This window comes from Lithobates pipiens, unplaced genomic scaffold (assembly GCF_037356315.1).
Source record: "Lithobates pipiens isolate NorthernLeopardFrog02 unplaced genomic scaffold, aLitPip1_a1.2 Scaffold_23, whole genome shotgun sequence".
NCBI classification, from domain to species: Eukaryota; Metazoa; Chordata; class Amphibia; order Anura; family Ranidae; genus Lithobates; species Lithobates pipiens.
In genome coordinates this window covers 118,002,692-118,017,784 of record NW_027507785.1, presented here as the reverse complement: position 1 = coordinate 118,017,784, position 15,093 = coordinate 118,002,692, and the positions used below count along the sequence as shown (strand labels likewise).

At 42.8% G+C, this 15,093-nt stretch overlaps 1 protein-coding gene across 2 annotated transcripts in view; it reads left to right on the top strand.

Moving 5' to 3' along the window:
• The window catches only part of CSF2RB (colony stimulating factor 2 receptor subunit beta), a 118,042-nt gene extending 113,347 nt beyond the window's left edge, over positions 1 to 4,695 (top strand). For both annotated transcript variants that reach the window (XM_077452257.1, XM_077452256.1), the window contains one exon: positions 708 to 4,695. In XM_077452257.1, coding sequence (XP_077308383.1) covers positions 708 to 1,458 — 751 coding nt within the window. In that variant the 3' untranslated portion in view covers positions 1,459 to 4,695. The remainder of the gene's footprint in view (positions 1 to 707) is intronic.
• Positions 4,696 to 15,093: the final 10,398 nt, after the last annotated feature.

Sequence of the window (15,093 nt, the reverse complement as noted above, 5' to 3'; positions counted from 1 at the left end):
GATGAATTAGAGCGGAGACTGCAAGCCAGGTCTTCTCATTCCACATCAGTGCCTGACCTCACAAATGTGCTTCTGGAAGAATGGTCAAACATTCCCATAGACAAACTTCTAAACCTTGTGGACAGCCTTCCCAGAAGAGTTGAAGCTCTTATAGCTGCAATGGGTGGTCCGACTCATTTAACACTATGGACTAAGACTGAGATGTGATTACAGTTAATGGGCATGTAAAGGTGGGTGTCCCAATACATTTGGTGATATAGTGTGTATGTATATATATATATATGATTGTCAATATTTAATATTTTACATTAATACACAAAAGCTATAAGAAAATCAATCTGGAGGTGTTGCTCATAGCTACCATTCGGGTAATTTTTATATATTAATATATTCTACATTAAAATGGGAACATACGACTCAATCACATAAATTTACATATCCTATACTGAAGGACAATGCTTTCTTGTAAAGAAGCCTTAAATGTAAGTTAGATTATTGTAACTCAGCTGTATACAAGTTTTAGAGCAGTGACTGGCAAATGGCATGACTACGCTCCATTAGAGGTTTACTTTTTCTTGAGAACAGATTTACTTTCATATCCTGTGTCATTTATCATGTTATATTTATTGAATTGACATTTAATTCTTTAGCTATTTATTTTGTCATTGACTGTTTTTATGTCTTGTACTTTCTTTGAACATTTGCAGTTCAGTAGCACCACAGTCAACGTATGAATCAGCAGAAGAGTTGGTGACCGAGAAAGCTTTAAATTCTGATGTTTGTCTGCTGGGATCTAATTTATTACCACCACCACTGGCAGAGGAGAAGATCATGCCTGACCAGAGCAAATGTGAATCTCTGGACAATGAAGGGAAAAGTGACATTACTACAGTGCCTGCATCACAGGATAAGAAAGGTCTTTCTAAAAAGAGCTGTAATGGGCCATATCTGATGTTCACTGGTGTTCAGTCAATGTCAAATTTAGTTTCAAATGAAGCAAAGCATTCAGAGTATTTTAGCCTCCCTAGATGCCAAGCTGAGATATTTAATCTTCCTAAAGAAACCACCCAATCATGTAAACCTCAGCCACCAGGGAATGAAATGGGTTATGTGATTAGTATGGAGAAACCACTTTCTGTTCAGCCAATGCAGAATGATGTCAAGAAATGTGATCCTGATAACAAATACTTTGCAATCCCAGCATCTTCCGACTTTCAAGCATCACCAGAAGGACCGTTGATGATGATTAACCCTGATGGCTCTGGGCCGCTTTTGCTGAAACAGGTTGGAGATTACTGTTTTTTCCCTGGACTTTGTGGAAGTCAAGAAAATTTAGAAAGAAAAATGACACCAGCCAGTGAACAAAACCAGCAAAATGCACCAGAAGACCCACCTCTACCTGCTGTACAAGCATTCAAAGTCATGCAAAGAGGGTACCTTGCTTTGCCACATACTTAGACTTACACTTACTGCTTTTTAGTTCTTTGCAATAGATGTGAATGTTTATTTTTGTACTGTAAGCATATTAGCACGCAGCTTGAAGTTTCAGGATTTTCAGTGTTTATAGAAAACATTTTTGTAGCTGTCTCACCAATCACCATAATCAATGCATTGCTGTGATAAACTTGATAGCAGAAAGCTATTAATGCTTCAATAAAATTAGCCCAGTGCTGATAACTTTGAGATAGTTGCAAAGGAGTAACTAGAACCTTCAGGGCCCCGGTGCAAGAAACCATGATAGGCCCCCCTGCCCCTTCCATCTGAGAACCGGACTTCCAATTTTGGGAGGGTATCCATGGATATCCTCCCAAAACCGTGCTTCCCGCATGACCCCTGGGACATGCAATGCATCCAGCGCAATCACAGTGGCCCATTACCATGTGATCAGTTTATCACATGTAAACAGACTTGTCAGTTATCCGCAGCCCTTTCCTCCAACACTGTGTCTGTGTTAGGAAAGGACTGCCGTTAACTGTCAAGAATGTCAGTAAATTGTTTACATGGATAATCAGTTACCCAATCATTAGTGCCATCTATCAGTGCTCATCAATGCCAGCTATTAGTACCCATCAATTCTGCCTACAAGTTTCATAGTTAGTAAGGTTGAATAAAGACACCAGTCCATCCAGTTCAACCTGAGCAAGTGTCTACCCCTATGCCTGTACATTGCACACTCACATTGGTCCCTACCCTCAAGGAGCCCACAATCTAAGGTCCCCATTCATATACTAGGGCCAATTTTGGACAGAAGCCAATTAACCTACCTGCATGTCTTTGGAGTGTGGGAGGAAACCGGAGCACCCGGAGGAAACCCACGCAGGCACAGGGAGAACATGCAAACTCCAGGCAGGTAGTGTCATGGTTGGGATTTGAACCAGCGACCCTTTTTACTGCTAGGTGAGAGTGCTAACCACTACACCACTGTGCTGCCCATAAAGTGTTACATATCAGTGCACAACACCGCCTATTAGTGCCCATCAATTCTGCCTATCAGTGCTCATTAATGCTGCCTAACAGTGCCCATCAGTGCCACCTATCAGTACTCTTCAATGCTGCCCATAAGTGCCCATCAATACTACCTGATTTCTGCCTATCGGTGTTCCTTAGTGCCCAGCAGGGCGGCACAGTGGTGTAGTGGTTAGCACTCTCGCCTAGCAATAAGAAGGGTCGCTGGTTCGAATCTCAACCACAACACTACCTGCCTGGAGTTTGCATGTTCTCCCTCTGCCTTTGTGGGCTTGGCCTCTGTCCAAAATTGGCCCTAGTATATGAATGGGGACCTTGGATTGTGGGCTCCTTGAGGGCAGGGACCAATGTGAGTGTGCAATGTACAGGGATAGGGACAATTGTAGACACTCACTCAGGTTGAACTGGATGGACTGGTGTCTTTATTCAACCCTACTAACTATGTAACTATCAGTGTGGCCTATCTGTGCCCATCAGTGCCCATAAATGCCTTCTATCAGTGCTCATCAGTGAATCCCATCTGCACCTCCTACTAGTGCCCATAAATGCTTCCCATTAGTGCTCATCAGTGCACATCAGTGCTGTTTGCCTTCTTAGGAGAGCACAGGTCTGAGTGGAGAGCGTGTTTCTCATGAAACAGCAGCACAGAGATACCGGCATTGACAGTTCTATCTCCCCCTCCATCCATCCTCCCTCACACAGGATGACAGAGGACACACAGCTGATCTGCTCCTCCTTCTCCCCCTACCCTCCCCTGTGTGCTCCGCGGGCAGTCAAGTGTGAAGCTAACAAGCTCACATTTCCCGCGGAGCACACACAGGTGCTAGATCTCCAGACAGAATATTTAAAATTTTATTCCTTCTGTTCCAACTTCTATAATATCACCAGCTCTTTATTGTAAAGTAATCCATCACCTTGTAAAACAACCCATTCCGTTTACAATATAAATGAAAGGTAAAACATTGGTGTATAGATATAAAGTAAAAAAAAAAATTATAAACACTTTTTCCCTTTTTTTTAAGAGGTGATCACATTCCCTCTGTTCCCAGTTGCATAAGAGCTGGGGGAGGAGAAAAAAACAGCAGCACGCCAATGTTCCCAGTGAAAGGCTGTGCGGGGGGGGGTTGTCAGGACACATCTGATCGTTGGAGCAGAGTGCACACTGGGTTTCAATCATGCTGTAGCTAGAGATCTGACCACACTATGATCTCATGCCTAATGTGGTCAGTTTTAATAGGAAAGCAGGGGAACTGGCAGGAACACCATGGATTTCACACAAAGTCACACAAAGTAAGCAATACAAAGAGAACAGGAGACTTGTTTTGTATAGAAATATATGGTACAGCAGGCACATATCAGGAAGTAAATATTTTCTATATGCGGTATAGGAAATAATTAACTGACTGTATTTCTAATATCCTGCAACTTTTATATCCTCTTATGATGTCCTGGAGAATCATGAACCCTGGATAGATCTGTCAGCTGTGGACAAATGAACAATAATGTTTCTAGGTATGTTACAGTGGCCATGCACGCTTTGATAAATGATCGGTTTCTTTTCTGATCAATTTCTCCCAATAGCAGTAATCATTCTATTGTCAACAACCTATTCAATCAACATGCCACACATGAGGAAATTGATTTCGATTGATATTTGGAAGGTGGGATCATAAGTGATCTATTTTCTCTCTGTTTTCCCCATGCAATCTCATGATTTGATCGATGGAAATACAATCAAATTCATGAACAAAAGCATCTCAGTGCCGCTGATCGAGGCAACACAATAGATTATTATCCGCCCTCGCTGATCAACTCCGTTTATTTGAATCTGATCTAAATTGAGTCTAATTCAAATGGAAATTAAGATAATCTCATTTAATTGTTTGGCAATTTGATCGTTTTGAATGAATTGCACATTGAATGGATAATAAAATCAAAGCGTGTATATCCAGCATTAGACTTAAAAGGGATCTCCACTGAATAGGTAGATGGAGAATGTGTATAGGAATAGAACACTTTTATGCCTCATACAAACCAGTGTAAAGTCTCATACCAAGAATTTCCACTGTGTATTCACTCCTATTAAGCAGGAAATGTATTGCACGGTTTGGAATAATTGTAGGCACAGAGGTATTCATTTATTATTTTCAATGTCAAGCCAAGTTCAATAAACATGTCATTAAGGAAACTGTAATTAATCTATGTGCATTAAAGCAGAACTAAACTGTATCTGAGCACCAGAAACTAAAAATGCTATTTAATTCATTTTTAAAGAACAACTCCACTTTTGTTGAGAAAAAAAAACACTCCTCTCTGGGTGATCTATGTACATTGAAAGTATTTTAACAAATTTTGTTGCAGATTCCTACCTTTTGTTATTTTGAAGAAATCACTCTTTGTTTGTCTGTGCCCATGTGCAAAGGGAATCTAATGGGAGTGGCTTTATAATTATCTATCAGCTGTGCACCTGCAGGGCTCTAATGAAAAAAAAACTGCAGGGTCTGCATCCCTTTAGAAGTGATTTCCTATTAGGAGTATCTCACCAAACATTACAGTTTTGTTGCAGGAGATGCCTGAAATGTGTCTTGTATCTTTGTTCAGACTTCTGAAAAAATCAGTTAGCCAATCACACAAGCAGGAATGTTTCTGGGAGGCATTCTGTACATATTCTGTGTTAAAGCAGGGTTCCGGCGAAATTTTTTAAATTTTTTTTTGGATCCTAGTATTATTGCTACTGTAATTAAAATAATAATAATATACAATGATCTAAATATATATTTTTCAAATATATTAATTCCTTACTGTAAAATATCATTCCTATGTTTGTGGCCGTTTCCATCATTAATGTGGGCATGTGAAGCCCAATCGAGATCGCTTCCTGGAATATGCATGGAGAGGTGCATTCTGGGTAACCAGCATGCTCCTCTTGATCTCGCACGTGCGAGAGTCACTGGCGGCCATACAGTACTGCCCACAGACTCCTGGGAAATGATGTGTCATCATTTCCCAGAAGCATAGGCGAGGAAGGAAGTCTCGTGGAGCTCCGCAGACCAGGAAGTTGCAGATTACGAGAACTACATAGCAACAGGGTGTTTAGGGTAAGTATAAAAAAAGAAATTCCTCCAAATGTTTGTTTATAGGTTTAAAGGAGAACATTTTTGTAGTGTGGAACTCCGCTTTAAGGACACCTCTAGGTAGCCATATTTTATTTCATTTTACAGAAAATTACAGCGCTGCAGATTGAAAAGGAAGGGTAATTATAAATAACATCCAATTACAATACAACTTGTGTTGCAATTGTATATGCAATAGCAATGTTATTTATTTATTTTTTATTTGCTATTTTTTTCCCACAAAAGTGGAGTTACCTATTAATATTGAAAGCAAACTCACCCATCCATCCATATCTCCATGTTTTATCTTGTTGAGAAATCACTTTGAAAGACACCCCATTGCATTTCTAGCCATGCCCATCTTGAGTAAGGGCAGATGATTTCTGTAGTCTTTACTTTCTGGAATGCATCTACCCTTATCTCAGGCCGGCAGCCAGGAAGGGGGGTATGCTTACCTGAGAAAGCCCATCATCCCCTCTTGCAGATTAAAGAAATAATGCCCATGAAGACTCATGGAATACATCCCCGGGCAAAAAGTCTGAAGAAAACATGTACATTTCCACAATCATTGATGATATGGGCTTGCATGTCAGGTAAAGATACGGGGGGAATGACAGTCATTAACCACTTCAGCCTCGGACCAATAAATACCTTAAGGACCAGAGGTCTTTTTCCAATTTTGCACTGCGCTGCTTTAACTGGTAATTGCGCGGTCATGCAATATTGCACCCAAACGAAATTTGCGTCCTTTTCTTCCCACAAATAGAGCTTTCTTTTGATGGTATTTGATTGCCTCTGCGATTTTTATTTTTTGCGATATAAATGGAAAAAGAGCGAAAATTTTGAAAAAAAATGATATTTTCTTCTTTTTGTTATAAGAAAAATCGAATAAACTAAATTTTAGTCATACATTGAGGGCAAAATTTATTCAGCCACATGTCTTTAGTAAAAAAAATGTCAATAAGCGTATATTTTTTGGTTTGCGCAAAAGTTATAGCGTCTACAAACTAGAGTACATTTTCTGGAATTTACACAGCTTTTAATTTATGACTGCCTATCTCATTTCTTGAGGTGCTAAAATGGCAGGGCAGTACAAACCCCCCCCAAATGACCCCATTTTGGAAAGTAGACACCCCAAGGAAACTGCTGATGGGTATGTTGAGCCCATTGAATATTTATTTTTTTTGTCCTAAGGGATTAAATAATGACTAAAAAAAATAAAAAATAAAAAATGTACAAAAAGTTGTCACTAAATGATATATTGCTCACACATGCCATGGTTATATGTGGAATTGCACCCCAAAATATATTCCGCTACTTCTCCCGAGTACGGGGATACCACATGTGTGGGACTTTTTGGGAGTATAGTCGCGCACGGCATCCCGAAAACCAATCACCACCTTCAGGATTTCTAAGGGTGCAAATTTTTGATTTTACCCCTCACTACCTATCACAGTTTCGAAGGCCATAAAAAGCCAAAATAGCACAAAACCCCCCAAAATGACCCCATTTTGGAAAGTAGACACCCCAAGCTATTTACTGAGAGGCATGTTGAGTCCATGGAATATTTTATATTTTGCCACAAGTTGCGGGAATATTACAAACTTTTTTTTTTTTGCACAAAGTTGTCACTAAATGATATATTGCTCACACATGCTATGGGCATATGTGAAATGACACCCCAAAATACATTCTGCTGCTTCTCCTGAGTACAGGGATACCACATGTGTGGGACTTTTTGGGAGCCTAGCCGCGTACGGGACCCCGAAATCCAAGCACCGCCTTCAGGATTTCTAAGGGCATAATTTTTTTATTTTACTCCTCACTACCTATCACTACCTATCACAGTTTTGACGGCCATAAAATGCCAAGATGGCACAAAACCCCCCCAAATGACCCCATTTTGGAAAGTAGACACCCCAAGGAAACTGCTGATGGGTATGTTGAGCCCATTGAATATTTATTTTTTTTGTCCTAAGGGATTGAATAATGACTAAAAAAAAAAAAAAAAAAAAAATGTACAAAAAGTTGTCACTAAATGATATATTGCTCACACATGCCATGGTTATATGTGGAATTGCACCCCAAAATATATTCAGCTACTTCTCCCGAGTATGGGGATACCACATGTGTGGGACTTTTTGGGAGTCTAGTCGCGTACGGCACCCCGAAAACCAATCACCACCTTCAGGATTTCTAAGGGTGCAAAGGCCATAAAATGCCAAAATAGCACAAAACCCCCCCAAATTACACCATTTTGGAAAGTAGACACCCCAAGCTATTTACTGAGAGTCATGTTGTCTGAACGAAAAAAAAGAGATTGATCGGTGGGTATGCCCACCATTAGATACCTCCCTTCATCCACCCACTTCTAATGATGGACATACATGCACCATTTATATATGCCGAAGCATGGGGGCATCCTCCCGCAAAAAAGTTATGCCGCGTACATACGTTCAAACTTTTCCATGGGCAAGCCCCCTGTCGGAATTTTGACCGTATGTACGCGGCATTAGGAGCAAAATCACTCCTCCACCCCTTATGCCCCCATGCTTCGGCATATATGCTCTTTTTTAACTGTGGTGGTGAAATCACCGCCTACAGCACTGGAGTCACGGCTTTATGTATCGTGGGAGCAAACGCTGTTGCTGTCAAGATAAATAAATCCGCGCTGCAGCTGAATGGCGTACCTGCTAAGCAAATTATGGTTAACGTTAAAACAAAGTAACATCCCAGTAAAACCTTACCATACCATACCTGCAAAGCAATTGCCAAAAAAAACAGTAAAAAATAAAACATTTTTTAACACAACCTGTGCCTAAAATATATATATGCCGAAGCATGGGGGCATCCTCCCGCAAAAAAGTTATGCCGCGTACATACGTTCAAACTTTTCCATGGGCAAGCCCCCTGTCGGAATTTTGACCGTATGTACGCGGCATTAGGAGCAAAATCACTCCTCCACCCCTTATGCCCCCATGCTTCGGCATATATGCTCTTTTTTAACTGTGGTGGTGAAATCACCGCCTACAGCACTGGAGTCATGGCTTTATGTATCGTGGGAGCAAACGCTGTTGCTGTCAAGATAAATAAATCCGCGCTGCAGCTGAATGGCGTACCTGCTAAGCAAATTATGGTTAACGTTAAAACAAAGTAACATCCCAGTAAAACCTTACCATACCATACCTGCAAAGCAATTGCCAAAAAAAACAGTAAAAAATAAAACATTTTTTAACACAACCTGTGCCTAAAATATATATATGCCGAAGCATGGGGGCATCCTCCCGCAAAAAAGTTATGCTGCGTACATACGTTCAAACTTTTCCACGGGCAAGCCCTCCGTCGGAATTTTGACCGTATGTACGCGGCATTAGGAGCAAAATCGCTCCTCCACCCGTTATGCCCCCATGCTTCGGCATATATGCTCTTTTTTAACTGTGGTGGTGAAATCACCTCCTACAGCACTGGAGTCGCGGCTTTATGTATCGTGGGAGCAAACGCTGTTGCTGTCAAGATAAATAAATCCACGCTGCAGCTGAATGGCGTACCTGAAAACATGAAAAATGGTTAACAATAACACAGTAAACAGTAAAGTATAAAAAATTTGAGAGAAGAGAGAGAGAGAGAGAGAGAGAGAGAGAGAACAATAAAACGACAACTATTTTTGGTTTTTATATTTTATATTTTTTTTGGTTTTTTTATTTTACTTTTTTTTTTTTTTTTTTTTTATACACTTTTTTTTGAACTGTAAACTGTAACTGTAACGGTTCGGGTCTCTCAAAATGCGATGGCATCTTGGGAGACCCTGTGTAAGTGTGCCTAGCCTGTGAAATGCTGTACCCTACGCTAATACTTCACTAGTGAATGGTAGCGTTCAAAACACTCACCCTGACAAAGACCAGGATTGCCAGGACAGCGTGGACAATAAGAACGGGTGTCACGCCTATATCCGCGCTTGCTACAGACACGACATCTTTTTTGGGGGGCTCGTTGGGTAGGGGTACTCGGAGGACATAAGAATAATGCCTCTCATACAGCCGGCTTACTGCATTTGGTTGGGAATGGTGAGGTACAGAACCGTCTGGAAACAGAAGCTCTGTGACAACCTCTCTTTGGAAGAAAAGAAAGGTTAATGTTCCGCCTGAAGCTTTGTATAGCACAAAAGCATTCAGCAAAGCCAATTGAAATAAGTAAGCAGACACTTTTTTGTACCAGCGTCTGGTCTTACGGGAAGTTAGATACGGCGCTAACATCTGGTCATTGAGGTCCACCCCTCCCATATTTTTGTTATATTCGTGGACACAGAGGGGTTTCTCCACAATACCAGTCGCCGTAGAAATTTGGACCGTCGTGTCTGCATGAAGGGAGGTAAGAACGAAAACATTCTTATTATGCCTCCACTTCATAGCGAGCAAATTATTACACCGATAGCAGGCTCTCTCCCCCAGCCTAAGACGGGAATCTACAAGCCGCTGGGGAAAGCCCCGGCGATTAGGTCGCACGGTGCCACATGCTCCAATCTGATTATCAAATAAATGACTAAACAGTGGCACGCTGGTGTAATAGTTGTCCACGTACAAGTGGTACCCCTTTCCGAATAAGGGTGACACCAATTTCCACACTATCTTGCCAGCGCTTCCTATGTAATCAGGGCAGTTCTCCGGCTCTACGTAACTATCTTTACCCTCATAAACCATAAAGCTCCATGCATAGCCTGTGGCCCTGTCACAGCACTTATAGAGCTTGACCCCGTATCTGGTACGCTTGTTGGGAATGTACTGTTTGAATGACAAGCGACCAGTAAACTTAACCAGGGACTCATCAACGCAGACAACTTTTTGGGGAGTAAACAAGTCTGCAAAACGTTGGTTGAAGTGGTTTATGAGGGGCCGAATTTTGTAGAGCCGATCGTATTCAGGGTCTCCACGTGGACGACAAAGTTCATTGTCACTGAAGTGCAAGAACCGCAAGATCTGCTCGTATCGTGCCCTGGGCATGGAGTTAGAGAACACGGGCATGTGGTCAGCCGGATGCGTGGACCAATAAGCCCGCATCCGCATAAATTTATGTGTGCCCATGTTGAGGGAAAGGCCCAGAAACGACTTAAATTCGGAAACCGTAACTGGTTTCCAATCTCTGGCAAGAGACGGCAACTGGGGATTAGCGGCGATGCGTTGACCAGCATATAAATTGGTTTGGTCCACAATAGATCTATAGAGATCTTCCGTGAGATACAGAGAATAAAAATCGAGTGGCGTAAAATCATCTGTATCCACCTGAATACCGGGTTGGGCAGTGAATGGGGGAAGTACGGGTTCTGCAGAAGTGGTGGGCACCCAATTGGGATAGGCGAATTCTGCAGGAAGGGCACTATGGGTACGACGGGCCTGTCTTTGTCTTCTTCTTCTTGGTGGCAGCGGGACACTACTTGTGTTTGCCACCTCGCCAGCTTGAACTGCACTTATGGGACTCGCCACGTCACCACGTGATACTGCAGTGCTGGATGTACGTCCAGGGTGTACTAGGCCGCTGGTGCTTGCCAGTTCACCAAAAGGATGAGCGGCGCTAGTACTGGCTCTATACTCCATACGAGGGACTTGCGGTTCCTGCACCTCAACAACATCAGAAAATCGGGGTCGGGTACGCCTGACAATAGCAGGGACCTCTTCTTCGTCGTCAGAGCTATCTGACATGGAGGCGCTGTCCTCTACAGGTTCGTATTCTGAGCCTGATTCTGACAGATCAGTGTCTTCCTCTTCACTATCTGTCATGCTCAGAAACGTGTAGGCCTCTTCACTAGTGTACCTTCGCTTTGCCATTTTGGGCTCTAAATTTAGGGGTACAGTAGTGAGACTCACAGGTAAAAAAGCACCTAGCCTGTCAGCAACTGTATAAAACGCTACCAAAAAAAACTGTTAGCGATCGCAGGGATCAGGCCTGACTCTGCGAACGCTGCAGTTATGTGTGTTGTGTTTTGTAAGTGACAGTGATCGATCGATACTGCACTTGGGTGGGCTGGGCTGGGCTGGGCTGGGCAGAGGGGCAAAACGCAGGTGCTAGCAGGTATCTGGGCTGATCCTGCTAACAATGCGTTTTTTTAGAACCCTAAATTGCTGGGCACGCTAGTATAGATCTGATCAGATCAGATATTGATCTGTTCGGATACTATACCACTAAGGGAGGTGTATGCTTTGCGCGTGGGTGTTAGCGGTGCTGGCACTAGCCTAGCACTGCCTGGGGCGACGCAGACCCTTTCTGACCCTAAAACCAAATTTATATCACCCGCCGGGTGATCAGGGGGTTAAACCTTTATTAGGTAATAAATGGCGGGTGCCCTGATGCTATAAAAAGCGAACTACCAAACCAGCGTCACCCGTAACACTTATACGGTGATCACTGGTGAAAGGGTTAACTAAGGGCAATCAGGGGTTAAAACCTTTATTGGGTATTTATATGGGGGTACCTGAAGCTTTATAAAAAGCTGACGGGGAACCTAAATAACTAAATAACTAACTGGCTAACCAGCGTCACCAGTGACACTTATGCAGCGATCGCTGGTGAAAGGGTTAACTCTAGGGGCAATCAAAGGGTTAAAACCTTTATTAGGTTATATATCGGGGTACCTAACGGTATAAAAACCTGGCGTTGAACCTAAAAAAAAACTAGCTTCCTAGCGGGACCAGTGACACTATTGCAGCGATCAGAAAAACGATCGCTTAGTGACACTGGTAAAAGAGGGTGAAAGGGTTAACTGGGAGGGCAATCAAGGGGTTAAACCTTTATTAGGGGGGGGTAGGGGGCTACCCTGGACCTAAAGGGGCCTAACACTAGCTGCCCTGACACTTTTTACAGTCACAACTGACACTAAATGTAGTGATCAATAAATAAATGAACACTGCATTAGTGACACTGTGACTGGGGGGGGGGCGGGGGGCCGATCGGGGGGGTGATCGGGGGGTGACTGGGGTGAAATGTGTGCCTGTGTGTACCTATGTGTCAGTGGACTGTTGGTGCACTTACTTGCGTCTTCACTCCTCGCTGTCCGGTTCAAAAAGACCGCCACGAGGAGTGTGACATCACTTCCTCCTCCTGTGTTTACATTTTCACAGGGGAGGAAGTTCGTCACTGGCCAGGAGCGATCGAGAGGGGATGGGCGGAAACCAACGGCCATCCCCTCATCGCCGATCGCTCCGGCACCGAAAGGGACCGCCGTATCTAGCGGGAGGGGGTCCGATCGGACCCCCCACCCGCTAGAAGGCATTCACGTACATTTACGTGATTATGCCTGCCTGTGCCATTGTGTTGACGTACATTGGCAATACGGCGGTCCTGAAGTGGTTAAATCTTCAATAAATGCACAAATTTATATTGAGATTTTGGACACTTTTCTTATTCCATCAATTAGAAGGATGTTTGGTGATGATGATATCATTTTCAGGATATAATCTGATGCAGATATTTGTTTTAGAACTGCAAAGTACATGGTGATTCCATACTATTTTCCTCATAATTGAATGCTTCCATATTTTTTTCTTGATCTGCAAAAACAGTTGCAACTGACTACAGTTGTGTTTCTTTTTTTTTCTTAAAGCCAGAAGGTTGGAGTGTTAAATGAAAATAGTTTTTTTTCCCCCACAATTAAACAATTTAATAAACCTTTTCCAAAAGTGGTGATTCCATACTTTTTGCCAGGTGTTGTATATGACATATTTTTGGCTTAGGCCAGAAACCAGGGAGAAATTAAAGAAATGTTAAAATAAACATTGAAGCAAGTAAATAAACAATAATATATTATCTTATCTATTTACTGATGCTAGCAGCATAAGGATTCAAAATCATTGATGTTGATTGAAAGAGTTTAGTTCGGTTTTAAGACCTTACTGTATAACCCAATGTTTCTCATTTCCAGTCCTCAAGGTGTCCCAACAGGTGATGTTCTCAGGCTTGCCATTATTTTGCACAGCTGATTTGATCAGTTCCACTGCCTTAGCTGTTTCATCTGAGGGAAATCATGAAAATATGACCTGTTGGGGCACCTTGAGGACTGGAGTTGAGAAGCACTGGTATAACCTATGATAATACACAATATTCTCAACATTTGAAAAACTTTAAAAAAAGGACACTATTAGGCCCTGTGCACAATCCTTCCAGACCTTGCTTAGACCAACCTCTTAAAGTGATTGTCAGCTATTCTTTTTCTTAAATAACAAATATCTTATAGTTACCAGCTCTGTGCAGTTTTGCACCGAGCAGCCCTGATCCTTCTCTTCTCAGGTCCCCTGACGGCTCTCTTGGATTCTCGGTGTGCCACCATAAGAAGCGGCTTCCTTTTTCTGGCACACCTGCAGGCTTAAAGTGGATGTAAACCCACTCTCATCATTTCTAAATGACTTCCATAGTGCTTATCTATAAGGATATCTATACCTCCTGCATGTATCCTTACCTGTCAAATATCTCCCCTTTAGCTGTTTGGAGACCTGCAATACTCCAGATTCTATGGGCGGGTCTGTTGTCCAGGGCTCGGTGGGTGAAGTCGTGATGTCAGCAGACTCCCTGCCATGGGCAGACTGACAACTCATGGGGCCCCCGGCAATAGGAGATTATGGAGCCCCCAGGCAATCTGACATTATGGGGCCACACAGTATACACAAACACACAGTATACAGTCACACAGTATACACATACACGTTTCTATTGGCTTAGAAGGTACTGGAGAGGTGGGGTAGCTATAATCTAAGGATTTTTAGACCAAAAGGATGTTGGTAAGGGACATTTCAGAGAAGGATGTAAAAAAAACACAGATTTTTACATACTGTCCCTGGTTTTACTGAGGCTGGCAACCCTGATGGGGACCCCTAGTGGCACGGGGCCCTCGGGCAGTGCCTGAGTGGCCCAATGGTCAGTCCGCTCCTGCTCACCTCTACACTCCCCTTGGCGAGGCATCACTATTTCTTACATTGAACTTCTGCTGGTCTCGTGGATTATGCCCCATGATCACTAACATCCAGTCAAAACCCAGGAAAGTCATCACATGACTTCAGCATGCCCAACCATGCTGAGGTGTGGAGCAGCCAATCCTGGGAGAGCTGAAGAAGAAAGGAGGGGGGATGTGAAGTACACAGAATGCACAGAATGCCTCTTTCACACTCATGCATAAGATAAGGAAATCACCTGTCACTCACAGCAAGGGGGAAAAAACCACAACTATTTCTCTGTGTGCCCCTTTTTATCTTACTACAAAAAGATAAGAAGATTTCTCAGAGCTGGATTACCTCTTAGTAGCAAGACTGGGCACAGATGAAATGACATCCTCTGCTATAACAGATATGAGTCTTAATTTTTAAAAAATTATTTGGGTTTACATCAACTTTAATCCCGAGCTGCGCTGTCTTGATATGCTGACACAGACAGTGCAGCCAGGCCCCAACCCCGATCCCTCGTCACAGCAGCTCCCACTGCTATCATTCTGCCCTGTGAGGACACAAAGTGGAGAGAGCCACTGCTCTTGAGCATT